The sequence below is a fragment of the Lissotriton vulgaris genome, chromosome 12, assembly GCF_964263255.1.
Source record: "Lissotriton vulgaris chromosome 12, aLisVul1.2, whole genome shotgun sequence".
NCBI classification, from domain to species: Eukaryota; Metazoa; Chordata; class Amphibia; order Caudata; family Salamandridae; genus Lissotriton; species Lissotriton vulgaris.
This window is the reverse complement of record NC_141700.1, coordinates 712,742,511-712,758,729: the sequence shown is the minus strand read 5'-3', so window position 1 is coordinate 712,758,729 and position 16,219 is coordinate 712,742,511. Positions and strand designations below refer to the sequence as shown.

Here is a 16,219-nt window from a genome sequence, read left to right as displayed (position 1 = left end):
ATCTCTGGATAATTATTGGATTACTATACACAAACTTTGTGTTGAACTGTTAAGAAACCATACGGTTTTCAGTGTATCTTAGTGCACATCCTTGTGAGAAGTTTCCCTTCGCACTCCACGTTTACCACAGTATGCATGGGACCCACGCCTGGGTATACCCATCCCACTTAGGGCGACACAAGGAATTTTATAAAAAAGTAATGGATGGAATTTCTTGCATAGGACCTGGCTTGCAGTTCAGTCTGGACTGTACCTATCAGAGCACGGTCAAGACTGACTTGCATAAGGCTCTGTCCAAACTGAGATGGCATGGTGTGAAAAACAAAGATGGACTGGGATGTGTTCCAAAGTAATTACCAGGGGTTAAGATGACTTCAAGATTCCAATCCGTCACTTTTTTGTATAATTCAGCACAACACCGTGAGTAGGATGGGTATGCCCCGACATAGGTCTAATGCTCACTGCCACTGGAGTCAAGCTCTACTTGCCTGATCAGTCCTAACACGGCTGAAAACGGTCTTGGATGAAGTCTCCTCATTCCACCGTCAGGACCTTTCTTACTTTTAAACTAGTGTGCCACTTATATTGCCAGAAGCTCTTCCGCTGACCCCCAAGTGTCATGTCTTTTAGGATAGTCTCATCATTGTATACCCCATATTACATACATTATCCCATCCACACGACTATAACAATTCTAAACAGGTGACCTTTTACTTAATAGCGCTCTCCTGTCTCTCCGACACCAGGCTCTCAATCTACTATCTGAATCCCTTTACCTGAGGTACATAAACATGTCCCCAGGTACGGCACATTTATTCAGTATAAGGGTCACCACTTTTGTCATCCTTGGCCAACAGCCAGCTCTGCACGATCACACTTGTTTAGAAAAGCATTGGTGATTGTTTTCAAAACATTTATGATTGTTTTCAAAACATCCATGGTTGTTTTCAAAACATATTAGTTCTAGAAAAAACCCTGGAGTGACCACTTTAGTATAAAAGACCCTAATTCCCCCTACAAATTAGAGGAAAATTCCTTCCAAGCTGAGATGGAGATCCTACATGTCAAATCTTTGACACACAGCAGTCTGATATCCCTTGCGGGTCGTCATCCTCGATGCAGAGATGGGGTCATTCGTTCTAAACCATCAGGTGAGGGGTTGGTTCTTCCCTAGGGGTTTCTTGGCTACAGGTACACATATCTACACACACATACACCTACACATCCAGGTTAGGCTAGTTACATTTTAGCAAATTACTTAATGTGCGCCTTTTAAGAATATGCAAGTGGTACTGTTTTTATCAGAACTGTTTCTGTTCATCTTATTAACACTATGGTAGCAATGTATCTACTATTCACTATATTGGTACTAGCAATCTCTTTCATATGCTTCTGTCTCCTAATTGTTGCATCAAATATGTTTTACGCAAGGCTATCAATGGACCAATAAATTCTTATTGAAACGTCCCAATCGTCATCCTGTGTATTTTCTGAGAGAAAGCAAGCATGAGTGTCTGAGCGAAATGTAGTGTACTATTTTCCATGATCCGTGAGGAATCAGGGTTGTCATGTTCAGTGGTTGCCAGAAACTGCCTACACCTCTGGAAAAAACAGAGGGGTGGTAGTGGCACTGTATAGCTATCTGGTCTTACAGCTGACATATCCTGTGGGGGTATCCGGAAGCGATTGGGATACCAAGCCCTCTGTTTAGGTCATCCAAAACGCGCAGGTCCTGGGGGACTCCTAGGAACTAGACAACACTAGGAAGATATTTTTCTGAGCCTCTGCTCCACTTCCGATTAGTGCAGACAAAAGAACTAGTGAGTGGCTTGCTCCATGCCGACCTGTTCACCTCCACTCTGATGTACCAAGACACACAGCCAGAGCTGCCAACTTTGTAACTGGGGAATCAGGCTTAAGTCTTGGCATTGGCTGAATATCCTGTGATTCTGGGCAAATCACTTAATCTTCCTGTGCCTAAAAACGAAAATGAATGTATCCCTATGCAATGTAACTGGTGCTCATGTAAGTGGTTGAGTTCGCACTATATAAAACTGGAGAAAAAAAACATAAGCTATGTCTTAAGTGACAGTACAGCTCAGTCCCGCTGGCAAAGACCAGCCGCCCAGGATCTGTGGCTCTACTGTCATCGAATGATCCGACAGACAATAGAACATGCAGTGAGAGGAGATGTGAAGGAAGTCAAGCCTGCAGACAGCCTGGGGCAGAGGCAAAAGGTCTCTCGAGAGATTTCATCCATTTAGCAATTACAATAATAGTGAATAATATGATAATATTCACTTTTGGTGTAATAAAAAAGCTGACTGGAAACAAAAGGAAAGCAGATCCCCAGTTGATGTCCATATGGACGAGCTGCCCCAAGTTCCTGTGACTGATTTTGCCACATCTGAGGCCAGGGGTCAGAAAAGAACTACCAGGGGTCACTGCTATGATCCCTGGCAACACCTAATGACGTCCATGTTCCAGAGCACAGCTGCAGGTCACCAGGTAAGATGAGATGATTATGGCCAACATCACCAGTTTAAATCCTGGCTACCCTGACTTCATGCAGCTGACCCCGCAAACCCAATGGTGCCCCCAGTCGAGATGGGAACTGGATGTGAGGGCTCTAGACCTCACTCTCACCTCCTGTCACTATTCGAAATCCCATAAGTGGCCAGCCTCCATGAGGCATTGGACAATCCCAATCAAGTCAGGCCCAACTGCAGGAATAGGAAACCCGGGCTGAGAACCCCATTTGTTTTCTAGAAAACCTCTGAAATTCACCAGTTATGGTTACCACAACACAAAACACATGGAAGAAACCCCCAGCATGCCAAGGGTACAGAAACAAAGAAAAGAGCTCAAAAGAGAACAACTAGGCTTGCAATACTAGTTAGGGCACGTGTAGTGTGCATTAGCACCATAACTGGTGGGTTTCCTCATTTGAGTTTGAACCATAACATACTTTTTAACTGTGTGTTTTTCAGTTAATATATATACTTTACAGTATATTACTGATATTGGGCACACTATATTTTTGAAGTAGATATTTTTGTTTTGAATGTGTAATATTAAATTTAAGCTTACTATATTTTTGAATGTTGATATTTTATTAGTCGATATTTTGCTCATCTTATAGATATCTTGGCATCAATATTTTGGTATATAGATGCTTGGCGGCAGATATTTAGGACTACAGTCTTGCACTCTGGCTGGAACAGTTGGATACATGCTTTTGTGGATTTCTCACCTGTATCTATGCGTGTTTGATGATTTATTCTTTCACATATTGCAAGGTACTAATTTCTCCTTACTGCCATATGGTGGCTTGAGTTGTTCATCTTTACCAATTTCTCTGACCTTTTCACCTAAAGGGAAGTACTAAGATCTCCTCTTTCCTCAAGATGTGAGTAGAATCTTGCTCCTGATAGATGCCCGCATGTCTAAAGAATTGTGCCTGGTGGGAGAGTCCATAAGGCAATTAGAGATTATTGGGTTCCAGACGTTACAACCTCAGCTTTTTAACTCTGATGTTCTGAAGCCACATTGCTATTGGTCCCAAACTAGAGCAAAATGTATACCCCTTTTGCACCTGACCCTCAAGATAGTGAGGGAGAGTGGACCAAGATGTATTTGGGGAGCTGGTGTGGACTAGAAACTCAAGAGTTCTGCAGTGAGACTAATTGTACTGGATAAAACTACCACTACAGATAGTGCCTTGACTTTAAAAAGTATATTAAAAACTACACATGAGAGTAAATATAAATGAACACAAAGAAACACCAAGCAATGTAATTTAAGCTTACACATTAAAAAATATCTGCTGGAGGAAAACTGCCTTTTTCTTGTTAGTCGTCCTGTATTTTTCGCCTTTTGCTGGACCCTATATTTTTGCTGGCATTAAACCTCTGTGCACTTTAACGCTGCTAGTCAGTGGTAAAGTGCCTGTGCTCCCATTTTAAACATGGCCGAATTGGCATATCCCTAAGTGGTATATTTAACTCACCTATAGGTCCCTAATATGTACTGTGATTGATTACATCATAGGGATGGACTGTGGCCTGGTGGGTTCAGCAGACCACTATGCCTGTGATCACAATTAAATGAAGAAAACTTTTTTTTAAATGAAAAGCACTTTTTTAAAAGAGATGGGCTGCATTTACCTTACATCATTTTAAGATGTCGCTGTGAGAAATATTACATCGTGAACGCTAAGACTTCGTACTTTCAATCGCCTTGAAAAAGTCTATGTTAGACGAAACACGTGTTGGCAAAATCCTTGCTGGGAGTTCCAAAAGGAGAAACCAACAAGTTGAAATACAAATCTTTGGACTCTTGCGACTTTTTACATTTTGAGAAAGGATATCATTGGCCTGTTCTGAATTGCTACTTAATGTATAAGTTGTGCTTAAAATATTTTTCGTATCTGGCAAATCTATCCATTACATTAGGGACAATTATATTCACGTACGAGGGTGCTGAACAAAGCTCTACTTTTGCATATATGTACACACATTAGTTTTCTAATGTGTAATTACCACCTTTGGTAGTAGGTAAGTTGAGCTTATATAGCACCTCAATCTAACTGAAAATAGTTTTACTACTCATTCACACAAAAGTTGACTGTATTGAACGTTATAGCTTTGGAGGTGCAGTAATTTCCCAATTGGGGACCACTACTACCTCATACCATTTTATTGAGGTTGAACAGTGTAGGAGATAGAATTGACCCATGAGGGACTCCTTGAGAGGCTGGTGTTGTTTTGGAGGTTGCGTTGTTGAGCCTAATTAGCTGCGAGTATTGGGTTAGAAAGGAGGTGAACCACTGAAGGACATTCCCATTGATGTCTGCAAGCTGTGATAGGGTGTTTAGAAGGATGCCGTGGTTCACGGTGTCAAAGGTGGCCGAGAGGTCCCGGAGGACTAGGAGGCAGGCGGCCTGGCTGTTGTCCAAAGATCTCTGTAGATTGTCTATGATGATTTGTATATCAGTCTCTGTACTGCAGCCTTTTCTGAACCCAGATTGGAAGGTGTCAAGCAGGCTGTATTTTTCAATGTGGTTGTTGATTTGAGCAAGCACACATTTTTCAATGGTTTTGGTGAGGAGGTGCAGATTGAATATAGGCCTGTAGTTATTAAGGTTGTTCTGGTCCTTGTCGATTTTTTGGACGAGGGGTTGAATTGGCCGAGTTTGAGAGGACGCAGCATAGAGCCACTTGATAGAGAGGAGTTGATTATTGTGGGTCAAATCAGAGAAATCATGTGCCTGAGATTTTTCACCATCACAGCAGGGAGGAGGTCAGATATGTGAAATGCCAGCTTCATGTACCTACATATGTGTATTGCTTTGTATAAAACATATAAGAGTGCAAATCATCAGCTCGACACAGGAAAATCAAACCTTTCTTACAGCCCAAGGACATCCAGTCAGCAGTCCAATCCCATGTTATCTTGCGAGTAGAATATAGTTTGGTGACCCTAGCTGGGCTTCCTAAATCTAGGTTAGCTCCGCTGAGAGCTACTTTGAACGTTTCTGCCAGACTAATCACAGGCTCCAGAAAGCATGATCATATTACACCTGACTTAATTCAAATTAACTGGCTTCCCATTGAAGCAAGAATCTGGAATGCCCTACCGAAGGAGATCAACGCCAACCCCTCAACTGCTTCATTCAAGAAACAGGTTAAATGGCTACTTTTGGAACAACTTTAGCAGCAATAGCTTTTAAGTCTTGGGACTGTCACTTCTCTCTAGTACTGGAAAATCACTTTTACTTTGTGTATTTAAATGTATATGCTTGACAATCTTTATGTTTTGAAATATGTACTTAACAATCATTTTCTTTTTTTATGTTGCATTTGAAATGTATTTTCTCGTTCATTGGACGTAGTGCGCTGCTAAAACTGCTTTGCCTCGTCTAGTAGGGCTTTCCTATTTGATCACCTGCTACCTTGTCTTCCCTGAGCACCCACAGGTTCCTTTATGACTCAGGTTTCTCTTATGTTGCCTTTTGTATTGTATTGTACTTTTATGTATCTTCACGTCAACGTTAATTTTCCTCTTTGTACAGCGCAGTGATACCTCTTTGGGTCTTGTTTGCGCTTTATAAAACTTTACAAATAAATAAAATAAATATAAACGTGTAGAATAATTATGTTTAAATATATAAATATTCGTCAGTTATGCTTAACAAATGTACATATTACTGATAGTTACATTATTCTATGTTTTTAACATGTATATAAATGACTTTATAAATAAGTAAATCTTTTATCATAACTTCAATACTGAATTACAAAAAAATAAAAACGAATAAATTAATTTAAAGTACAACAAAACTTGAAAGCTGGAATTTATTAAATGCAACTTCAATCTATATGTGTTACCTTCCTTATGCAGCATATCCAATGTACTACCCTATTTCTCTCCCTATACCACTCTCAATATTTTCTCTGCCTCAACTAACTAACTCATCTCAAACCTCATTCTACTACTCTTTCAAATGCATAACCCAATTTCTCACCCTATACCGCTCTCAATATATCCTTTACCTCCACTCTCACATTCATCCCAAACCCCATACCACTGCTATGATCCTCAAAATAACACTTTCTAGACTCTTCCCTCCTCTACCTCCCTGCATCATTTCATACCTCTTTTACTATTTAGATCTCCTGAACAAGCCTTTCTAAACCCTTCCCTATGACTCTTTCCCTTCCACCCCCCTTTACTCATCCCAAACACTCTCCTACTTCTATGAACTGCCCCAAAAAAATCTAGACTTGTTTCCTCTTTTATCCCTCCACTTTTCCTTTTCGATCCAAATAACAGACTAACAAGTCCAGCACTCAAATTAATTTCATATTTCCCTATACTAACTCCCCTCCACCTCCTCTTTATTCATCCAAAACCCCCTCCTAGTGCTATGAACACCAAAAAAAAGCTATTAGAGACCCTTCCCTCTTTATCCCTCGAGTACTCCTTTTCAATTCAAATAACAGACTAACATGTCCACAACTCATATAATTGCATATTTCCGTATACTAATTCCTACTAATGCTGTTTGGGTTCCGGGGTGCGTGCTATTCACCGAAAAGCACTTCAACACCTCATCAGGGGTAGCAAGCACTCTATGAATGCAAAACCTTTTCCCACTTCTATCCCTCCGCTATCATTCTCAATCCAAATAACAGACTAACATATCCACCACTCTAATTACTTTCATATTTCACTATACCAATTCACCACTAATCCTTTATGGGTTCCATAATGGCATACTACTCACCGAAAAGCACTTTGACGCCTCTTCAGAGGTAGTAAGCACTATATAAATGCAATTACAATACAATACATTGCAAAGGACATCAGGAAATTCGAGATGCAGTAGTAATTGCACCAGGAAAATGAGGGAAAGCAAAGGGAGGAAGCAAATTTGTTGGCCAAGAATAGTGAGCCAAGAATGAATGTCTCAATGATGGTACGGAGTCAATACATAGTACATCTCTAGTTTCAACATATTACTGTAGAGTGACTCAGGAAGGAGTGCTCATTTGCACTCTGACAGGACTTGCCTGAACAGATAAGAGACTGTGATCAATACACAAGTGCTGGGGTCAAATAATTCACTTGCTGGCAGGCAAAACACGATTGGAGCATCTTAATTCCAAGGTGTTTTTTGAGGACAACTCGCAACAGCCTAGCTCCAAATCAGAGGAAAGTGTGGGGTCCTACGATTCGTGCTAAGGTTCTATACCTGTGCCGGGTCCACAACTGGATCGCCTAATGGAATTGTATCTTCTGCTATCCTGCACTCTGCCAGGTGGATAGGCCCTCCATGCCAACCCTCTCTACCTGCTCCTCCATCACCATATGCTGCCCCGGCAGACTCATCTTTATCATGTCTGTCCAAGGCCCTCTCCTGCATACTTGATCCTTCCGTGAGGTTGGTCTTCTATCTTCGCCACTGCCTTGAATATCTAGCTGGTGGTGGGATACATCCTTGCTGTGGAATTGGGAATGATTCCAAGGCTTAGCTGTACTGAGCCTATCTCTGCCTAGAGCTGCCTCTCTGCCCATGGAAACAACTGCTACGTACAGAAACATGATTTTAGGAAAATAATGAATTCAGCAGTATGTTTATGTATCTTCATCTTCCTTTCTTGTACTTCTGACATTCTTTGCATGAGAAGATTGTCTCATGTTTATAAGATAAATTCATTCATCTATCATCCAAAATGCATGCATTTAGCATTAGAAACTAGCTTTTTGAGTGAAAGCGCTGGTCAGTTATAATGACAACTTTCACCTTATTATTTGTTGTGCTACTTGCAATTTTTTTCATTAACCACATATTAGACTTTTAGCCCCCCAATATGTTGTGTTTCACTTTGTACACGTACACCTATCAATGAGACGCAGAAGCATGCCAAAGAAGTATAATTTAAATAATTTTATTACAAAAAAATTGCATTTACAATTACCACCGTGTATACAAAAGAAACAATAAATAAGAAAGACACAATTTGTATTCATTCTAAAAGATATCCATCGTAAGAAATGGCTTACATTGGGATATGGTGAAATATAAATACTGCCATTAGAAGGGTCCAACGAGCAATAGTATGTTATAGATCAGGTGTTGATGAAGGCATCTGGCAGAATGCCTTGTTTCTCCATGCATCTGTGTGTAAGAATGCATGCCGAAGTGAAAATGTATGTATGCGTCTGTGGGTGCCTATATGTGGTGGTGGCGCGTCCCATTCTGTTCCAGTTCTCTATCCCCTTCTCTTCCACCACCTCCTCATCCTCATCACAGAGCTCGTTCCTTGTGCCTTCTACCCCCTCTCAAGCTCCAGTGTCCATCCTAGGATGCCTAGAGGAGCATGTGTGGGCCCATACAGAATGTGCAAAATCAGGACCTACACCAGGAAACTTTCTGAAATGTTTGACTCTGACTGAAAACTCCGCTTTATTGAGTAGGTTGGGGGTTTATTGGCAGAGGCTGTTGCAAAGTACTCCAGGCAACCAGTGACAGGCTGGAACATCACATTAACAGCTGGAATGGCAGAAAACAGTCATTTGATTGAGCTGGAAATCAGTCAACATTGGAGGGGGCATCCTTAGTTATGTACTTGAGGGGTTCTGCATAGCTGACAGTGAGCACGAAACCTGCAATGGGTCCACAGTCCAGCTTTTCTGCCTCTTGGTCTCATTGCCCATTAAAGGGATGCAGAGGATGCCATCTCCAGCTCAAATTATTGTGAGCCTGTATCTAAAACTAGCAAAACTGGGGCTATTAGGAGTGTTTCCGATTCAACCACTTATGGAGGCCACCAATGCTTGCTTCATATCACAGGACACTAAAGGGAGAGCCATGGGAGCTATCACTGCCCGTGTGGTTCATGGCTGAATCAAGTACCTAGGGTGGAATGTGGTGCATCCTTGTACTAAGCAGCAAAGACGTGCCTTCACATAGCCATGGGACTTACAAGAATCCAGAGGGATTAGACCTCTAGAGCTCCAGATCTTGACCAGAGGTATCATTGCCTTTTGCTTCAGTTCTCCACATCTTATCTAAACAAGATGCCTGCACGCTTGAGCAAAGACATAACACATGCGAGCTTCCTTCTGAAGGACGTCCATTCCAAGAAGAAGAACCTCTCTGGTGCTGGTCACCAGACACGGCGTGCACCTAAGGCCAGGGCCTCCACACTGCGGAGATCCGAGCTGGCAAGTCATTGTTTGTTTGGGGTCCAACAGTCCGGCTGGTGTGCAGACCGCCATCTTGGAAGCTCTGATTATGCGCACAAGATGACAGTGGTGGGGCCTGCATCTCAGCAAACCTATTTGGATGAGAAGGCAGGTGCTCTGTGGATGAGAATATGTCCAGCTGTCTCTCTGAAGAAGCTCCAAAAAGGGCTGTGCTGGTCTCCGGGAGGGGTTCATGAACTGTAGTTCTCAATGAGCTGGCCCCAGGTGGGAGCAGCATAGAGGAGGTTTTCAGCTGATTGAGGCATGAAGCGAAGTATCCTCCGAGGAAAGCTTTCCTCTCCGGTACAATGTCCTGGTTGGCATTCAAGAGGAAGGCGGCTCTTTGGAGGCAGTCATGGTAGCCAGCTTGGTGGTTCTGCCGTTCATCGGGTGGGGGCTCCAGACTCCAGTTTTGGGTTATGATAAACTGCACCGCAGTTTCCAAAATGTCAGCCTTTTCCACCTTTGGGTTTTTCAGCTTCTGTGAAAGAAGAAACAATGCTTGGATGAGACCTTGGGAATGATGCAGTGAAGATGACACAGATGGGCACATGCCCTAACAAACATACAACCAGGGATAGAGTGCAAAAACACTTAAGTAATGCTAAAGTGACACTTAAACCAGCATTGAAGTGCTCTCAGTGCGATACTTTAACCAGTACTGGGGGGCTCTCATAGTTATAGTCTAACAAGTTGTGGAGCTCTCTGGAAGTGATAAGTCAGTTACTAGAGCTCTCTCAAAGTGATAGTATAACCAGCATTTTGAGCACTCTTAATGTGATACTCTAACCAGCACTGTAGCCTTCTCAAAATGTAAGAGACTCTACGAAGAATAATATCCACTACTATGATCCTCAAAATAACCCTAGCCTAGACTCTCCCCTACTCTAGCCCTCTTTGCATCATCTGACACCTCTTTTACTATACCCATCCCCCAAAACAAGCCTTTCTAAACTCTTCCCTCTGACTCTTCCCCTCCACATCCCTTTTTACTCATCCCAAGCCTCCTCCTACTGCTATGTCCTCCAAAACAAACAAAAAAAGTCAAAATCATTCACTCTTCTACCCCTCCACTATTGTTTTCAATCAAAATAACAGACTAATATGTCCACTTCTCAAATTTCATATTTCACTATATTAATTCACCACTAATCCTTTAAGGGTTCCAGAGTAGCGTGCTACTCACCAAAATAGCATTTCAACACTTCATCAGGGGTAGCAAGTGCTATATAAATTGCAAACCTTTTTCCCTCTTCTATCCCTCCCCTCCCCTTCTCAATCCAAATAACTAACATCTCCACCACTCAAATTACTTTCATATTTCACTATGCTAATTCAACACTAATCCATTATGGGTTCCAGAGTAGCGTGCTACTTGCCAAAAAAGCGATAGGGCACCCCATCAGGGGTAGCAATCGGTATATAAATGCAAACCTCTTTCCCTCTTCTATTCCACCACTACCGTACTCTATCCAAATAACTCAATCACATATCCATCACTCAAATTACTTTCATATTTCACTATACTAATTTTCAACGCTAATCCTTTATGGGTTCTGAAGTAGCGTGCTACTAGCCGAAAAAAGCGCCTCCACTTATCAAGGGTAGCAAGCGCTATATAAATGCAAACCTCTTCCCTTCTTCTATCCACCCACTACCCTCCTCTATCCAAATAACTCAATAACATATCCATCACTCAAATTAGTTTCGTATTTCACTATACTAATTTTCAACACTAATCCTTTATGGGTTCCAGAGTAGGGTGCTACTCGCCAGAAAAGTGCTTCAACACCCCATCGGGGGTAACAAGCGCTGTAGAAATGCAAACCTTTTTCCCTCTTCCATCCCTCTCCTAACCTTCTCAATCTAAATAACTGACTAACGTATCCAACACTCAAATTACTTTCATATTTCACTATACTAATTCAACACTAATCCTTTACGGGTTCAGGAGTAGCGTGCTACTTGCCAAAAAAAGCACTTAAACAGTCCATCAGTGTTAACAAACGCCATATAAATGCAAACCTTTTTCCCTCTTCTATCTCTCCAATGTCCTTCTCACTCCAAATAACTGACTAATATTCACCAATCAAATTACTTTCACATTTCACTATACTAATTCAACACTAATCCTTTATGGGTTCCAGAGTAGCGTGCTACTTGCCGAAAAAGCACATTGACATCTCATCAGGGGTAGTGAGCGCCATGTTAATGCAATTACAATACAATATGTTCACGCAAGCACCACTCAAAGTGATAGTCTAACCAGATATCAAGCGCTGACAAGTAATAATTTAACCCATACTAGAGTGATTGATAATGTAAGAGTTTAACCAACTCTAGTGCTCTCAAATATACAACTCTAACCAAGTCTGGATCACATTCAAATGAATAAACTAACCAGCACAGCCATGTTCTAGCAACAGTGAAGCGCTCTCACAGCTCTTACACTATCTTGCCAGCACTTGAGAACTCTAAAACTAGCAATCTAACCAGCACTAGCGCACTCTGATACTAGTTATCTAACTAGGGGCTTAAGCATTCTCAAACTAACACTCTACTAGTTTTAGAGTGCTCAATTGCCTGTCAGAGTGTTGGCTTGAGATTGCTCATGCACCTGTGTAGATTAGTAGTTTGATTAATTGCTGGTAATCTAACCAGGTGCTTGAGTAATCTCAAACTAACACTAACCGGCGATTGAGCATTCTAAAACTAGTCATCTAACCAGGTGCTTGAGTAATCTCAAACTAACACTAACCGGCGATTGAGCATTCTAAAACTAGTCATCTAGCCAGGTGCTTGAGTAATCTCAAACTAACACTAACCGGCGATTGAGCATTCTAAAACTAGTCATCTAGCCAGGTGCTTGAGTAATCTCAAACTAACACTAACCGGCGATTGAGCATTCTAAAACTAGTTATCTAGCCAGGTGCTTGAGTAATCTCAAACTAACACTAACCGGCGACTGAGCATTCTAAAACTAGTCATCTAACCAGGTGCTTGAGTAATCTCAAACTAACACTCTAACCGGCGATTCAGCACTCTTATACTACTTATCTAACCAGGTGCTTGAGTAATCTCAAACAAATGCTCCACAAGTTTTCAAGTACTCAATTGCCAGTGAGAGTGTTAGTTTGAGATTCCTCAAACACCTGGTTAGGTGACTAGCTTTAGAGTACTCAACTGCTGGTGATCTGACCAGGTGTTTGAGCAATCTCAGACTAACAGTCTAACCGGCAATTGAGCACTCTAAAACTAAAAATATAACCAGCATGGCAGCATTTACAAACCAGAACTAGAGAAATCTGAAACTGGCAACCTAGACAGCAGTGGGTCACTCCAAAACTAGCACTCTAATCAGTACAGGGGAGCTCTGAAATCAGCAACCTTGAACCAGTCATGGGGTGTACTCTGGAACTAGCAGGCGAACCCGCCCCAGAGGGTTCTCCAAGCAGCAATCTAACCAGCCTGGAAGCACTCTGAAACTAGTGATGCAACAGCACACCAATGAATGGGCACCGGAGCTCTCCACATAAAAATACAATTAAAAGCTGGCAAATGCTAGGTGCATCTCAACTTGATAATCCAACTATCATTGGGGCGCGTCACCTCCTCTGGAGCGCACTCAGGGTGGCAATTTGAGATACAGTTTCATTACAGTGAGCGTCTGAACAACAAGGGACCCTTCTGCAGTGGTAAGCACTGAGCGTGTCGGCAAAGCTGAAACACTCTCAAAGTGCCAGGCAAATCTACACCGCCCTGTTCTCAAATTTACGCGGCACCTGGCATTAGGGTGCAAATATTTCAGTAACTCTACAAAACTTTGAGGAGACGAGCCTGGGAGCCCAGGAGAGCGGCCTGCGCCACGCTGTGTCAATAGCCTTCAATAGTGACCCCTGAATGCAAGAGCCAGGCACTACTAAAGGTCATTCGCGGGATACCCCTTCCTTCACGAGCCCCACCGACCCCTAGCACCACCGTGCCCTCAGTGGTGGGCGGCATCCGACCCACTCTCTCTGCCAGTGTCACACGGCGCCTTCTCACCCCCCCCCCCCCCCCCCCCTGCAGTCGTGCGCGCGTTTCCAACGCTGTAAACAATGCCCGTAATTAAAAGACTATTGGGCCCAATCTGGCGACCTTTGAAAGATGAACGTCTGGGTTCACTTAGTTGTGAGTGTGAGTCCTAAACTCTACTCACAACACGCATCTGCCTTGGGAATGCCACATTTTGGGACCCCCTGATGAGACAACGCTAACGTGTATTACACACTCTACTTATTCAAGCTCACATAATGCCAGGCAATATAGATTTGAACACGGGGCAAGGAAAACAGCTGACATATGCCTGGTGTCCAAAACTTAGAACGACACTGGGTAGAGAGAGAAAGAGTTGAGGAGTAAACAAGGCTGTTGGCGTGAGAGTGGTCGAGGTAAATAAGTAAACAGAAGTGACAGAACGATGACTTCGCAGGCTCCCTTAGCAAGGCTGGGCCCTGGGCAGATGTCTACGTTGCCCGTGCCTTACAACGTCCCTGCACATGAAAGCCACAGCTCGTTGCAAACACGATCCAACCCTGAGCACACTTCACGCGGCGCCAGGTGAGAGGAACTGCGAGAAGCACGTGTGTGGGGAGAGCCCCCTCCTTCTGACTCAGACAAGGGGTGAGGCTCCGGGAAGCACCCGAAAGGACCCGCATAAACCCGGACAGTCTGAGGAGCCTTGACAATGGCCCAGGCTATCGCTGGAGACCCCGAGCTTCTCGCCAGTGGCCCGGCTGGGCCTCTGCCCTAACACAGGCAATGGAGATTGGTCATTTACCCCCTTTCAAGTAATGAAATATAGCCATAAGTGGAGTGCGATGGTCCCTGACACGAGTGGGCCCCTGTACCACTGCATATTCTGCACCACTGAAAGTTACCACCTGTCTCCCCCGCCCCTGACGTCAAAGCACTCTTGGCACAGTCCAAGCGCCCAGGGACCAGGAGCAGTGCGCACAAGGGGCGGCTCTTGGATAAATTGCGCGCACACCAGTTAATCGGAGGGAGCAAGAGGGTTGTACATACGGGCAGCAAATTCTCCTTGGTGGGGGGGGGGGGGGTGGAGGGGGGGGGGCAGAGTATGACTCACAGGGCCAATGCTCACCTCGTTCGGCCCCTTCTCCAGCAACAGCATCCGCAAAGTCTCCAGGCTCGAGTTTATCCGTTCGCGTCGCCTCTTCTCCACCACGGGCTTCAGGAGCTGAGGGAAAAACGCAGGAGAAAGTTAGAACCAGGACTGTCCTAATCACCGGGAGTACGCTGGGGGTGGACCCTGTGCACCCTGAGGGCGAGAGATGCCAACGCCGCTGAGCTCTGGGGCAGGGTGGACCCTAACAAGGCAAGGAGGTACCAGGGGAGCCGGCGAACCCAAGAGCGCGCGATCAAGGGGGACTGTGAACCCAAAGGGCCACCACGAGGGCGCTGGGGCCGAAGGGCCCGGACATGTACCTTTCTCATGCCCTTGAAGGCTCTCTCGGGGGATGACTTCTTCATGGCTGCGCGTGGGAGCGAGGTCAGGAGGCAGCTCTGCAGCGGCAGAGGAGTGAATGTATCTGAGGGTCGGCGGGGGAGGCCGGCTTTATGGGAGCCGGGGGAGGAGGGCAGAGGCCGTTCACACCTTGTGCTGCCTGGCCTTTGTCTCTCGGCCTTTAGAGATGCCGCCGCGAGCGTGCCGGCAATCACCCCCTGTAAACCCGGACACCAAACGGCAGCCGCCCCCCTCCCGCGCCCCTCTTTTATCCCATAGAGGTTCACTCCACTCAAGGAGAAAGGATGGCAAAGCAGACCATCAAAAGCACATATGTGAAGAAAAAATCAGAAATTCTTCTTGGTGATGAGGAACACGAGCCAATCCTTGCTAAAGAAACTTAGTTACTGCGTCAAACAGCGTCAATCAGTGTTGCACGATTTTGTTGCTTCTGTGTTAGTAAATGGTTGAAAGTATTGTAACTCCAGTGCATATACCAGAAATGATTCTACATCCGTGTAGGCAGGATTATAGAACCATTTCTGACATATACGCTACATTTATTGATGTCCAACATAGTTTAATGAAGTATTTATAGTCCATACATGGCATTAAAACATTCTAAATTGCTGTTATTTTTGCAAAGGCCTTTCTCCCGAATGCACCGTGTTGCTGACAATCCTGTGTGCAGAGAAACCCGTCTTGTAGTACACCTTATGTGATGCTGAACACATTGTGTGGGGTGAAGAGCCTCACGTGGGTCAGAGCGGCCTGTGTGGTGCAGTGTTTCATGTTTTGCAGAGTGGCCAGTGTGGTGCAGTGTTTCATGTTTTGCAGAGTGGCCAGTGTGGTGCAGTGTTTCATGTGAAGTTCCATGTTTTGCCGAGCAGCCTGTGTGGTGAAATGTTCCATGTAGTGCAAAGGGGCCTGTGTGGTGCGTTGTTCCATGTGGTGTAGAGT

General features: G+C 44.0%; 1 protein-coding gene across 1 annotated transcript; it reads right to left on the bottom strand.

Moving 5' to 3' along the window:
• Positions 1-9,694: 9,694 nt before the first annotated feature.
• LOC147678084 (transcription factor HES-7.1-like) lies at positions 9,695-15,285 on the bottom strand. The gene is made up of 3 exons (XM_086946564.1): positions 15,241-15,285; positions 14,897-14,992; positions 9,695-10,234 (listed from the first exon to the last, which is right to left on the bottom strand). Exons 1-3 carry the CDS (start codon positions 15,283-15,285, stop codon positions 9,695-9,697), a joined length of 681 nt encoding a protein of 226 aa, XP_086802690.1.
• Positions 15,286-16,219: the final 934 nt, after the last annotated feature.

Excerpts from the sequence above, each read along its gene's own strand:
- LOC147678084 (XM_086946564.1), bottom strand. The coding sequence starts at position 15,285 with ATGAAGAAGTCATCCCCCGAGAGAGCCTTCAAGGGCATGAGAAAG. Across the intron at positions 14,993-15,240 it reads CCTTCAAGGGCATGAGAAAG|CTCCTGAAGCCCGTGGTGGA; the intron begins GTACATGTCCGG and ends TTTTTCCCTCAG. Across the intron at positions 10,235-14,896 it reads TGGAGAAGGGGCCGAACGAG|AAGCTGAAAAACCCAAAGGT; the intron begins GTGAGCATTGGC and ends CTTCTTTCACAG.